The sequence below is a fragment of the Balaenoptera musculus genome, chromosome 2 (assembly GCF_009873245.2).
Source record: "Balaenoptera musculus isolate JJ_BM4_2016_0621 chromosome 2, mBalMus1.pri.v3, whole genome shotgun sequence".
Taxonomy (NCBI): domain Eukaryota; kingdom Metazoa; phylum Chordata; class Mammalia; order Artiodactyla; family Balaenopteridae; genus Balaenoptera; species Balaenoptera musculus.
Window position 1 is genome coordinate 10919435 of NC_045786.1, and position 14314 is coordinate 10933748.

General features: G+C 38.9%; 2 protein-coding genes across 7 annotated transcripts in view; one reads left to right on the forward strand and one right to left on the reverse strand.

The window, feature by feature from the left end:
* Positions 1 to 697: 697 nt before the first annotated feature.
* On the reverse strand, positions 698 to 11966 carry THNSL1 (threonine synthase like 1). 2 transcript variants are annotated; one of them, XM_036844778.1, is made up of 3 exons: positions 11842 to 11966; positions 6494 to 6637; positions 698 to 4104 (listed from the first exon to the last, which is right to left on the reverse strand). In XM_036844778.1, the coding sequence occupies exons 2-3, from the start codon at positions 6584 to 6586 to the stop codon at positions 1825 to 1827; spliced, it is 2373 nt and encodes a 790-aa protein (XP_036700673.1). In that variant the 5' UTR covers positions 6587 to 6637; positions 11842 to 11966; the 3' UTR covers positions 698 to 1824. The 2 variants fall into 2 exon arrangements, with proteins under 2 accessions (XP_036700673.1, XP_036700674.1); XM_036844779.1 differs by lacking the exon at positions 6494 to 6637 and having other exon boundaries at positions 11842 to 11928.
* Positions 11956 to 14314, forward strand: part of ENKUR (enkurin, TRPC channel interacting protein) — a 42890-nt gene continuing 40531 nt past the window's right edge. For 2 of the 5 annotated variants that reach the window (XM_036844781.1, XM_036844780.1), the window contains exon 1: positions 12428 to 12817. In XM_036844781.1, the coding sequence (XP_036700676.1) occupies positions 12741 to 12817 (77 nt within the window). In that variant the 5' untranslated portion in view covers positions 12428 to 12740. Of the gene's footprint in view, positions 12083 to 12200; positions 12373 to 12427; positions 12818 to 14314 lie in introns of those variants that run through there. The other 3 variants (XM_036844785.1, XM_036844786.1, XM_036844782.1) reach the window with 3 other exon arrangements.

The window sequence follows — 14314 nt, forward strand, 5'->3', positions numbered from 1 at the left end:
TTTACATGTTGTCTCCTTAACTACAGTTCTTGTGGGCAAAAATCATGTCATTTTTTTTTAAACACTGTCCCTCCCACTTTCAGAGAAATAGTGCATTCTCATACACACAGGATAATTTACATGCATTTTCTAAACATGTCATTTACTGAAACAAATATCCTTAAAAGCAAATGATAAAATAACTAAGACCTATGTGAATAAGTAAACTTTGAATCTTCCATCATTTTCTTGTAACGGCTCTTGGTTTTCAAGTTTTGGTTTTAAAATGTACTTGTTAGAAGCCATAGATCCAAAGTTAACATAATTAGTTTAATTTAAAAATTTTTTAAACAGATTGTTTTTGCTCATTGAACGATTACAATTTTTTCTTGACTACTTGTAATATGTTTCTTTTTTTTTTAAGTTTATTTATTTATTTTTGGCTGTGTTGGGTCTTTGTGGCTGCACGTGGGCTTTCTCTAGTTGTGGTGAGTGGGGGCCCCTCTTAATTGCAGTGCGCAGGCTTCTCATTGCAGTGGCTTCTCTTGTTGTGGAGCACGGGCTCTAGGCACACAGGCTTCAGTAGTTGTGGCACGCAGGCTCAGTAGTTGTGGCACGTGGGCTCTACAGCGCAGGCCCAGTAGTTGTGGCACACGGGCTTAGTTGCTCTGCGGCATGTGGGATCTTCCCGGACCAGGGCTTGAACCCGTGTCCCCTGCCTTGGCAGGCGGATTCTTAACCACTGTGCCATCAGGGAAGCCCCTGTAATATGTTTCTTTATGGAGGTGGTTCTCCCAGAAAATGAAGCAGAATGTTATCAGCAAAAACAAATTATGTTAGGAATGCCATCTTGTGGTTGAGAGTAGTCCATTACACTAACAGGTCCTTTCACTGATAATCTTTAATTCAGAAATAAAACACCCAGGAAATTCACAAATGTAAATCATGTTTATAATGTATTGTTACTACAAAGAAGGAAATACTAAATATGTGCATCAATTGTATGTGATTTTAGTTACCAAAAAAGACAATGTTCATTGAAAAGAGAGACAATAGACAAATTATACAGGAATGGAGTCCAAATAATACAGGAAAACTGGTAGAACTAGAAACATACTTCCATTAAGACTATTCAAATACCCTGAATTTTGGAAAGCTTTTCTTTTGAAATAGATACATAATTTTATTTCTGTATCCACTACTAAGTAGTTCTGTTGATTATTACATCGTGGATTTAAATCTTGTGTCTTGATTTTCAAACTACATCACCTTAACTATACAGATCCAAAGGGGAGTGAAGGCCAGAGCACTTATCTAATCTGGGTAGCATAGAATACACATAATTAATTACAAGTCCGAAATGGAGAGTCAAAAACACTACTAGCCCTTTCTTAATAGATGAGCTTACTACTTCCTCCAGAGAAGTTAACCATTAGAGTGGTAAATTATCTTTCTATTCAATAGAGAACTGGTAATGGTTACAGATGTACTACGTAACAACTATGCTTAAATGTTTTAATTGCCAGATTGAATACCAGACATTTTGGTCTGCTTAAAAGTGGGGGTGAGGGAGTAGAAACTGATATATCCCTCATGAGTGCAAAGCACAGCACAAGGGTCTGTGCACTATGCTACCTGTCACTTCCAGATTAAGGATCCAAGGAGCATGTGTAGGTATAATGTTCAGATCTAGAGATTAGGCTATTGAAATTCCGAAAGATAACAGATCTACATATAGACATACATATTTACATAAAAAACAAAATGTTATTTGTATTCCAAATCAACTTTTGTGATCTATTATTGCATGCTTATCACCAGAAATTTTTTTTACTCAGAAAACTTCTATATGAAGTGATTTTGTACTAGTTTTTCCACGTGACTCTTCAGGACATTCATATCAGCTGCACAGACCTGGCACTCCATCTTCTCTTGCTGTTTTGTTCTCTCTAATAAAGCCTCATGAGGTGGAGGTAATGCATTGTATGAACTCAGTAAATAAACCTGACTTGATGAAGTTTGACTGATTTCTTTGATCTTTAAAGCCTGCATGATAGCAGGTGCAAACTTTGAGTAATGAGCTGTAGATGAGACGATCACTGGGCAGGTTTTATCTTGCATTCTGTCTGCAACTACTTTTGCAACAGCAGTGTGTGGATCCAAAATATACCCGGAAGTATTGTAGGTGGAGTGAATAGCTGCTAGGCACTCTTCCTCAGAGCACCAGTCAGCTACAAAATCCTGCTGAACTTTCTCAACTAGAATCTTTTCTATCTGGAAGTGATGCTGCTCTTCTAATTGATTAAATAATCTTGTCATTAATTGTCCATCTTTATTAGCCATCAAGTGTAAATGTCGCTCCAGGTTTGAAGATTTGAGAATATCAATTGCTGGTGAAAAGGTTTGTGCTAATTTTCTTTCCCTTAGATCATAATGTCCTGTTTTTATAAAATCAGTCAAAACATGGTTCTGATTAGAAGCACAAATAAATTTTCGAATAGGGATTCCCATGGTTTTGGCATACACTGCTGCTAAAATGTTACCAAAGTTTCCTGTGGGAATACACACATCGACTGGGCTTCCAAAAGAAATAAATCCTTGGCTAACGAGATCAAGGTATGCAGAAGCATGATAAACTACTTGGGGAAGCAGTCGGCCCCAGTTTATGGAATTAGCTGAACTTAAGACTGTTCCATATTCCACAGTAAGAAAGCCAGTAAAATCAGAATCTTGAAAAATCCTTTTTATAGATGTCTGGCAAAAATCAAAATCTGACTTGACACCTACTGCCCATCCATTTTCGTTCTGACTGCCAATTATTTGTGCTTTTTGAAAATCACTTACTCCATCCTCAGGAAAAAATGTGGCCACAGCTATTCTTTGCTTGTCATTCTTACTAAGACGACTAAAGCCATTTAAGACTGCACTCCCGGTGTCTCCTGAGGTGGCTACAAGTATCATGTAATTACAACTTGGTGGAATACAGTGTGCAAAAAGATGGGGCATGAGCTGTAAAGACAAATCTTTAAATGATCCCGTTGGTCCGTGGAACAACTCCAGGATGAACTGGTTGCCTGACAGGTGCCTGACAGGGGCAATTTTTGAGCAGGCAAAGTTTTCCCCATAAGCAGTTTCAATCATTTCTCCCAACCTGGAAGCAGGTATGTCAGCAGGATGTATACATTTTTCCAAGAGTATTTGTGCTCTTTCTATGTACGTTGCTCCTACGAGGCTTTTCCACTCCCCACAGTTTAATTTCGGAAACTCCTTCTCAGGAACAAAAAGTCCACCATCAGGAGCTAACCCCTCAATCACAGCTTCACTAAAGAATTTTGTTGGAACCTTCTGTTCACAGTCTTTAGGCCAAATGTGTCTTGTGGAAATGAATGTTTCCGAGTCCACATCTTGGTATCTTTTAACTGCATTCAGCACTTTGTCAGCCACCTCCTCCGGGGAAGCCCCATCTTCGCATAAAACACGAGTATCGTACCACTTCTTATAATACTGTCTTCTAAACTTAAGTAAGTCTTTCATAGATGTTCCAGAATTCTGACCTACAATCCTATCTACTTTCATTAATTTTAGACGACTAACTATATCTATTGGAGGTACATCCAGATAAACAATTATTCCATTTTTCTTCAGATGCAGCATGCTAGCATCATGCATTGGATTGGACCCAGTAAGGGAAATCACACTTCCAGATGCAGAGAAGTTTAACACAGCTTTTCCTTCCTCTTCTAAAAATTGCTCATTACCAACATCCTGCAATTTTTCAGACACACTCATATTCCAGGTTTTTTCAAGGATATCATCATCCACATCTATGACACAACAACCTAGTTTCTGACCTATTATTCTGCCTACTGTTGTTTTCCCAGCACCGGGTGGTCCCATCAGGATAATATTTTTGTCTCCAACAAGAGAGTAGATTGAGTGCCATGACTTCCTTAATTCTGCAAGTGCAAAGGTTCTTGAAAGAAATAGCTGTGCATGTTTATCCGTTTTCACATGTGTACTAGAAAAGCATTTCTGAGTTATTTGTTTCAGATGCTGACATCGGTTAAAGTGGAGCATTCTCTTTTCACTTTTCTGTGCAATCCAACCTAAAAACTGGCTTTGGCCCTTTCAAACATAAAAACAAACAAAAAAGACATTTGGTTACTAATTTCAAAAGACTATCCCAATAGGATTAAGTATAACCATGCCCACAGTACATAAACTGTTTAAAATTCTTCCAAATTTATGGGATATTTAAAAAAGTATTCAAACACAAATTCTCATTTATTTCATATTATCCTTTTAACAATCTTTTCAAGTCTCAAGACATTGAGTAATCAAAACTTTAACAACTTGTAACTATGAGCAACACTTTATTCAGAAAACGCCGTATCATAGATGCTTTTTCAAAAAGATACTAAATCAAATTAGTATTTATTTTCCTATAATGAAAATTGTCTCATGGTTTATAACCCATGTAAATAAGGATTATTTGGAATTGGAATGCTATTTACTTGCAATTCAAAAAGCTGAACAATACTCTTTATATTTAATTTCTCTTTAGTTATATGAAAATGCTGATAGATTATCATGTTACTCATAAATTTCTTAGTCAAAGAATTCACAATAAACCAGAATAAAACATTTGCTTATAAAAATAAATAAATAAGATGCTTAAATAATTTTCCAAACTATAGGGCAAAGGTATGACATTTTCTTTCTTACATGCCTTTTACATGCATACTGTTAAGAATCATTCTTACATATTTTTCATGTTGAAGGCCTTAAAAAAAGCTAGTGAAAGATATAACATTATGCAAATACTTAAGAAAAATTGATAATCAGCAGCAAAGTCAAAGGCTACATATCTATAACCTTCTCTGCATGGGACCATCACTTTAATTTCTGTCCTATAAACATCATCAATGGAGAGACTTAACTCGAATTCCAGACTCCAGAGTGATAGCAAAAAAACTCAGGAATGTTTCCAATGATAAGAGGACAAACTTATTCTGGCATCCAGAGAAGCTCTGTAATTCCCCATACTGGTCAAATCCCTGTCTTTGGAAATATACTCACCATTAAAACACAAATGTATGCAAGACAAGTCAAATTTTTAGTCATATGTAAAGTACCATTTAATAACTGCTGCAATGTTTATTTAAATTGACTAAAGTAACTTTACAGACATGTAGTGGGGCTTTTCACGTGTTCTGTGGTAGAACCAATATGCAACTAAGCCACATTAAATGTCAGATCGTGAGTTTAGACATGTTCTGAAAACTTTCAGTCATTTGCCACTCTGATCATCTATGCTACTCAAACTGTTCTCTAATAAAACATTTAAACTATTTTAAGCTAACACCGAATTTAAGTTAAATTAGAACTTTTAAGAGAAGGAATACATTTCCTTATTTGGCTTTTCAGCTTGTATGTGCTTAACTCCCACTGACTTGTAAACATATGACACACAGGAACCAATCTTAGGTGAAGAGTTTGTGGATGCTGAGGCAAAGCCATCTTTGCAAAAGGTGGAGTCTATAAGGGAAAAAATTTCAAGTTAATCATAACAGTATCATAAAATTCCACACAGTCTATTGTTAAAATGTCCATCTGAAATTTTTTAAGTACAGAAAAATAATAAACTGACCCTTTTCATGGTTCCCTAAAACTATTATTAAAAGATTAAAATACTGTCTTTTTTTCCAATATGTACATCTTATGATAAAAAAGAATTTTACTAAAAAAAAAAAAAGTTTTTACTAGACAGTACCGAATTTCTGCCACAAAGCAATATACAAGACAACATAACCAAATGATAAATATAAATCTTTCACATGACACCTAAAACTTTCAATGATTTAACTGTATGTTTAGTGATCAGTAGACTGAAGCTATGAAATGAGTATCTGAATTACTCTTTTAGGTTGTTTTATCCATCTGAATCACTACATAATTTAGATGCAATAATATCTCCTGTAAAAAGCGCAAACAAAGTGTCTGCCACACATGGGTACCTCTTGGCTATTTAAATGATTTTATAATAAATTCAAAGCACATAGCATGGTGGCTGGCACATAAGACCATTTATATAGTAATATTAACCACTGTCACTCAATGACAATAGACTAAAAACATATAAATTGAATCAGAATATCTAGGCACAAAGCTAGGCATATTTTTTTATGGTTTGGTTTGTTTATAAACCTTCAGAGAAAACAGGGGTACTCGTCTGTGAATCGAGAACTGTTTTGTCAAGCACAGTCTAATCCTTTCCCTGAAACAAACCAAGGATCAGAGAACTGTACACTTGAACCCTATCAGCAATTTCTTTTATTAAACTACTTTTATTCTGGAACTCTTCTTTAACACATTATTTTGAGGACACTGTATAAAACAGCCTGATTAACCTCCTATTCAGGTGGCTTTTGCTTATAACATCACAGAGTGTCTTCTTTTTTAGTTCCCAATGCATAACTTTCTGAGGTCTATATTGGTAATAATTGTGTATTACCTGAGTAGCTGGTTTGTTTTTATGGGCATTAAATCTTTTATCTGATCTTTTCCACTTTATGTTGGTTGCTACAATGCTTAACATCAACTCCATTAAAAGCAGAAGACTGGGGCTTCCCTGGTGGCGCAGTGGTTGGGAGTCTGCCTGCCGGTGCAGGGGGCGTGGGTTCGGGCCCTGGTCTGGGAGGATCCCACATGCCGCGGAGCGGCTGGGCCCGTGAGCCACAATTACTGAGCCTGCGCGTCTGGAGCTTGTGCTCCGCAACAAGAGGGCCGCGATGGTGAGAGGCCCGCGCACCGTGATGGGGAGTGGCCCCCACTTGCCGCAACTAGAGAAAGCCCTCACACAGAAATGAAGACTCAACACAGCCAAAAATAAATAAATAAATAAATAAATAAATAATTTAAAAAAAAAAGCAGAAGACTGTAACACAAACATTATGCATGTTAACTTCACCTTATCTTTCGTAACCTTATTCTTCCTTTGTTTTATATGAATTCAAAGTAGAAAATTATGACAGTTCAACTTATTAATTCTGTATCAACATTACTTCACCATGAAAATCTTCCTGAAACTAGCAGAAGGCAGGTATTAAGTGCTCTAACATTATCATTTTTAAAGAAAATTAAAGAAGCTACATACTAAATTTTGTAACATTTAGCCACAAACTCATTTTAGGGTTTCAACATCCACTGTAAGCAAACCAAAAGACAAGAGAAGATGGAATAATGCCCACAGCATGTAACTTTTATCTGGAAACTGCATTTTTACTTAAGAGGTAATGTAGTCAATTTTCATTATTCATGGTAGTTATGTTCTATCACGTCACCATGAATATGAATTAGTGCATATTGAACCATTGCTCCTAGGGGAAATACAGGGTTAGGTTCCTGTGAGCCTCTGGTCACAACATTTTTGCCAACCGATCAATACGTAAGGTTTTATGTGTGTTTCTGCTTAAAGACATCTTATTTAATATATATAAATAGTGATTCACTACCATTGAACTCAGCCTTTAACACACACCTAAAGGAAACTTATCTAACACACACATTTTCTCTGTAAGGGACATCGTGGCCTTAGTGCCTTAGGAACACGAGCAGCACTTCGGCGCTCTGCTTGGGGGCCATTTTAACCAGCAAAATCACCAGCTAGAAGCACAAAAACGCAAAAAATGTGGCACTTAAATAGAATTCAAAAAAGACACTGGTTTATAGTAGGAGCTGAAACAAGAAGGCAGAGCATCACCTTGTTTAACTCCAGCTTGGAATGCATATCTCGTGACTCAAAATTTTCACCACTGTGCACGTGGCCATGAATGATTGCAAAAGTGCTACAAGTATTAATTTTGGGTTATAAATAAATTTTAGTGAGTAGACTTCACAAATATAGAACTTGTGAAAAGTGAGGACCAACTGCATATCATTTTCCTTTATGATTCAAAGCCATGCTATTAGACTTTTTCATTTACTTATATTTTAATACGTTTTTCAGTACAGGGGTTATGAATAGGCAATTTTTCTTCAGCCAAAGAACAAAACTATTTCAAATTAAATGCAAGTCAATCACATAAGAGTCAAGAAACAAAAACAGTACTTAAAGGCTAAATCTCTTGATCATTAAGTACTCAGGTTTTACTGAATCATTGATGTTCTCAAATATTTTTTGTAGAGTCAAGTCCTACACAAAAAATATTTTAGTAAACTCTCTAATTTCTCAGGGGATAGAAGATATATACCACTCCATTATACATTAATAATTTTTAAATAGGTTTTCTTATCACTTACAGTGGAGTTTTTTGATCCACTAGTTCTAATGGACACATTTTTGACATGAAAGACACTTGCCATTCAAATAGATAAATGGAAAGGCAGTGGTGTGTCAGTATCACAGCAAGAACTTTAAAAAACAAAAACAGAATGTCCACATGTACATATTAATTTAAGTACTGTGTGACCTCCAAGTATGAAATTTAACAATTTTACTGTGGCAAGCTGATCAAAACTGAAGAATTCAAGGGAAAAAAAGTACAGAAACCACTTTTTTAAAGGTTTTTAAATTATTTCCTAAGAATGATAACAAAGTTATATACTTTTAAAACAGAAATACATATTAATTTCCAGGAAACTATTTACAGTGATATTTTCCTACATTTACCACTAGATGATTGATAATCAGCCAAAATCATATTAAACCCATTATCAATTTTTACTTCCAAAATAGTCCAGAAATTTTCAATTCCATTATAAAATTACCTAGAATACTTCTGGGAAATTGTCAAAATCTATTTAGTGAAAATGATTTAGCATTTGTCACCCATTTAAAATATTTGTTATTACTCTCCCAAAATAAAACATAAGACATAGCACTTCAAAAATTATTTCATGATGAGAACTGGCTACAGTTCAATGAACTTTTGAAAATATTTATGCCATGATTATACTTGTCATCCTGTTTTAATACAATCTCTATTTAAATTTCTAAGAATGACTAAATCTAGTCCACTATTTTATGAAGAAAGACATTCTAAGGTTTTTAAAAAATTCTTTAAAAATTACTGCATTTTTACAATAAATTGTTTTCCCATAAGTAATACGAAAAAAATGCAAATATATTAGTATATAAACTAACCAGCAGAAGGTTAGAAGCTTTGCTGCTTCTGACTACTAAGTAAAAATCCTCTTAACAAGCCTTCAGTCAGTCAGCTGACTGAAACAGCGAGGAGGAAGGACCACACTTCAGTGCCATGTGGTAATCACAGGGGTCTTACAATGAAAGCATTTTCCAAGTTCACCACTCATCTTTGCCTTTATCTTAGAATCAAGCTGACTAAGCCTTTCCTGTTGGTAGTCTTAACGCTCTTAGATATTCTCTTTAAGGTCTTGCGTATCTAATTCAAAAGCCTCTTTAAGTACCCTTTGCAATTCTATAACTTAGAAAAATATTGTAAAGAATATGTCTTTAGAAAGGGTTTATTTACCTCCCAATTGTCCTATTTATATTCCCACCTCTGCCCATTTTATTCATTTAAGTAGATTAAAATAATACTTAGTGAAAAAACCTAATTTGTATGTACAACCATTCATATAAGGGGTGTGTGCAAACTACAACCACAGGCCAAATCTGGCCCACCCCTATTTTTGTAAATTAAGTTTCATGGGAACAAAACTTTGCTCATTCATTTTTTTCATTTGTTAAGTATTGTCTTTGGCTGCTTATGGTACACCAATACTAATTCTCTGTGGACATACTGAACATAGGCATTTTCCTGAACAGGACTGCCATTTTGAGGGAATTATAAAAATTAGAAATGCATTCTTTGTAAACATACTTTCAAAAGGCAAGAATTACAGACCAAGTATCTAAAGGAAAATAAGTTCCTTTCCAAATGATTTAACAACTTCATTAAGATGGTGCACTGAGGGCCTTCCCTGGTGGCGCAGTGGTTGAGAGTCTGCCTGCCGGTGTAGGCGACGCGGGTTCGGGCCCTGGTCTGGGAGGATCCCACATGCCGCGGAGCGACTGGGCCCGTGAGCCACAACTAACTGAGCCTGCGCGTCTGGAGCCTGTGCTCCACAAGAGAGGCCGCGATAGTGAAAGGCCCGCGCACCGCGATGAAGAGTGGCCCCCGCTTGCCGCAACTGGAGAAAGCCCTTGCACGGAAACGAAGACCCAACACAGCCATAAAAATAAATAAATAAATAAAAAAAAGATGGTGCACTGAGGGCTTCCCTGGTGGCGCAGTGGTTGAGAATCTGCCTGCCAATGCAGGGGACACGGGTTCGAGCCCTGGTCTGGGAAGATCCCACATGCCGCGGAGCAACTAGGCCCGTGAGCCACAACTACTGAGCCTGCGCGTCTGGAGCCTGTGCTCCGCAACAAGAGAGGCCGCGAACTATAGTGAGAGGCCCGCGCACCGCGATGAAGAGTGGCCCCCGCTTGCCGCAACTAGAGAAAGCCCTCGCACAGAAACGAAGACCCAACACAGCCAAAAATTAATTAATTAATTAATTTTTTTAAAAAAAGAAAAACTCATAGCTAACGTCTTAAAAAAAAAAAAAGATGGTGCACTGAATACACTACATTGAGACCTTAAATTCTGTTTAGTATTTTTAAAACCATAATAAATATACTGACATCAGTGAAATTACTGTATTCATTAACAGCAGAAAGTCAAGACTAGCTAAAGCCAGTGGGTGCTTACTAACTGGAGAAATCATGCTTTGCCTTTATTGGCTCTTTTAGGAACTGATTCACATAAACAGTCCTAAAGCGTTCCTTCTAATTAGAAAGTTTATAAACTTTGGCCAATGACTGTCCACTTGGCTTAACGGTATTATCATTCTGAGTCCTTAGTTCAAATCTTAGCATATAGCGAGAACATTATTCTTCTCTATACATGCTAAACAAAAAACCCCAAAACGTAAAATACTCAAAGTGGAAAGAAAAAGGGCAAAGTGGCATATACATATAAACTGTTTTGTTTCAAAACAGAAAATCCGATGTGAAGAACAGGAGCATTACCCCCAAGGTGCCAATCATCTGAAATAAAATGTTTGTTAAACGCCTGGGATAAAAAATAAAAACCTGACCAACTGGATAAGAAAAAACTAAATTTATTCTTGTCTAATGAAATTCACTAAGAGCCCAAGATGATAAGGACCCACACATTCAGCAAACCCTTTTAAGTTAACCAAGCCACCAGGCTGTTTTAATCGCTCCACCGAGCACCCTGGCAGTGAGATGACCAAAACTGGCCTTCTCTTATCTTAGAGCATCCTTAGTCCCTTCAGGCAGAGTGGCCTCTATAAGGTTAGTTCAGAACCATACTGCCAAAATGTCTTTCAAAGCCTCGGGATGGTGAGCTTCCTTCAGCAGTCATATGCGAATAAGTAGGTTCACGGAAGACCAAATGGTTCAAACGGAATAAAACCTAAGATCGTTTTCAAAAACGGACACCAAAAAAAAAAAGGGCAACAACTCAAGGGCCCGTTTAAAAGGCTTCTCCTTCAGGCTTAGGCTTCTCGTTTAAAAAACAAAGACCTAAAAGGAGGGGCCCGATCAAGAGGTAAACTGGCGGAGAAGGGGCGAGGTGCGGGAGAAAGGGAGGCAGGTGGCCCAGGGGAGGACGGGCCGCGACAGGTGAAACGGGAGGACGGCGGGGCGCGGGCGCGCCCGCACAGGTGGCGGCAGGGCTGAGCCCGGGACGTAAGCAGCCGGGAAGGCGGGCGCGGACAGAGCGCTGGGATCACCGCCGAGCAGCGCAAAGGGGAAGGCGCGGAGCGGGAAAGGCATGCGATGGGAACGGATTGGTTTCTACAGTTTCCCTTTCTCCTCAAATAACTCACCAAGAAAATCACACTGAGAAGACTGGGGAAAGGAAAGGAAATGGGAAGGAGCGTCCGGGAGCCGCCAGTGCCGCCTCGGGCCGCAACCCCACACCTCGGGCGCCCGCCCAGGACGGCCCACACCCTCGGTCCCAGGCCTCGCTAGGCCCACCCAGGTTCCGCACAGCGGCCTTTGCGCCTGCGCCGAGGTCGGCCTCCGCGTCCTCGTGCGACGCCCACGGCCGGAGCAGCCCAGCACCGGGTACGTGACTCGTCCCGCGCTCCACCCACCCGAGCCGGCTCCGATCCTCGGGCTCCTCCCACCCTCATCCCACTCCCGACGTCGGACGTGCGTCAGCGTGGCCTCAGCCGCTCGCCCCGCCCCCACCGGGTTGGCACCTGCGCACAAGAATGTTATTGTGCGACGTCTGCACGCCAGCTTCGCTGCTGCACGTGTCTCTGGTAGAGTTTATCTTTTTCTCCAAATATACAGAAACAGGAAAGAGCAACATTTTTAAGGGGACGCCACTCTTCACCCCTTTACTACCAAAGGTACATATAAACAGTGGTTTTCGGGTTGAACTTCTCTGAGAGAAAAGGAGCTGCAGAGAGAGGGAAGAGAGGAAAGGTAGTTTGCAGGGCCACCTTCCACTTCCCCGTTGCCTAGTAACTGTTTCCAGGGCAGTCGCGCCGTCAACAACGCTAAGTGATCCCAAGAGTAATAGAAGAGATATTTTATTTTCTTCCCAAGAGAGGACAGCTAAGAAGAGGTCAAAGGGGAATTGTGTGAAAGAGAGAAGGCTTAGTTCCTTGAGAAGGCAAGAGAGTAGGAGAGGAAAGGGGAAGCGATGAAGAAAGGGATGGAGATATTGGTATATTGAGAAAAAAGCTGAGTAGTTTTAAGGACTCATTTGGTGGCCATGGATCCAACGTGCTCTTCTGAGAGCATTTATAACCTCATACCCAGTGACTGGAAGGAACCTCCCCCGCCTCCTAGGTATGTGGGTAAGCGAAGATTACCACTTGAAACAGGAATGGGGAATTATTGTTCCATTTCAGGATTAAATAAGCGTCATATCACTTTCAAAACGAGATAACATGTATTTTTGTCTCAGTGAAGTAGCCTTGGATGACAACTTCTTAAAGAAGAGTTTGCAAAATATAAGTATTTAGCATCTCACAATTCACAGAGAGGGCGGCCTGGTGCTGTGAGAGGGCCGTTTTCTTATGTTAGCCTCCTTTTAATACGTGTGTGAGTGTTTGTAATTTAATTGTTCGTGTATGATGTGGCATACACCATAGCCTGAAATTTCTTATTGTTGAAAAGAGAAAATCACAATTTTATTATCCTGTGTTAGGATGCTTGAAACTTGGTTTCAGGAGTTCATTGTTTTGTTTCTGACTACACTGCTGCTCCCTCTATAAAGGGATAATACTTACTTTTTTTCCCCAAGAGTATTGTCAAATATAAATTCCTGTTTGTTTCTGAGCCTCAGTTTTTTGATTGGTGAAACAAAATAAATGGATGAGATCGTTTCTAAGGTCTTTTTTTTTTTTGTTAACTAAGTTGTCATTTTCTTTCTTTTTAAAAAAATAAATTTATTATTTTTGGCTGCATTGGGTCTTCATTACTGCATGCGGGGTTTCTCTAGTTGCGGCGAGCGGGGGCTACTCTTTGTTGCCGTGTGTGGGCTTCGCACTGCGGTGGCTTCTCTTGTTGCGGAGCACAGGCTCTAGGCGCGTGGGCTTCAATAGTTGTAGCACACGGGCTTCAGTAGTTGTGGCTCATGGGCTCTAGAGCGCAGACTCAGTAGTGGTGGCGCACGGGCTTAGTTGCTCCACGGTATGTGGAATCTTCCTGGACCAGGGCTCGAACCCGTGTCCCCTGCATTGGCAGGTGGATTCTTAACCACTGTGCCACCAGGGAAGTCCCTCTAAGGTCTTTTCTTGATCTGATAGTTGATGGAAGGAAGAGTGGATTGATAGAGACCCAAAAGTATGTAACTGAGTTAAGATTTTCATGTAGGTGTTAGGACCCCCTTTAATTCCCCAAATTTCGAAAAGGTAACCACACAGTAAACATCCCAGTTAGTCTCCTGGGACTTAGCGCTTACTTAAATCTATGGGGAGAAAAGAAGGTAACTGATAGAGAAAATCGCATTCCTCCTAGGATTTTTGCAGCTTTTACCTTTCTCTTTTTCCTGATCCAAATCAAAACCGCATTGCATGAGCACTGGGCTAAAAACAAAAAAACAGAAAAAACAGGCTCTGCAGCTAATTGGTTTTGTGATCATGAATACATTTTCATTTGTTTTCTGATCTGTAAAACAAACTAAATGAACTAGATAATCTTTAAGGTCTTTCACGTCTAATTATCAATTATCTTTACTAGTAATTACTTGGGGTGCATAACATCTTCAACAAGAGGGCAGATCCTTCCATTTTTAAGCCTGAGTATCTGTTTTTAACCAAACCAGTACCTATTTTGTTTTTC

Coding starts and splice junctions, on each gene's coding strand:
- THNSL1 (XM_036844778.1), bottom strand. CDS start 6,586: ATGGAGTTGATGTTAAGCATTGTAGCAACCAACATAAAGTGGAAAAGA. Junction 4,105..6,493: donor AAAACAAACCAGCTACTCAG/GTAATACACAAT, acceptor TATGTTTGAAAG/GGCCAAAGCCAGTTTTTAGG.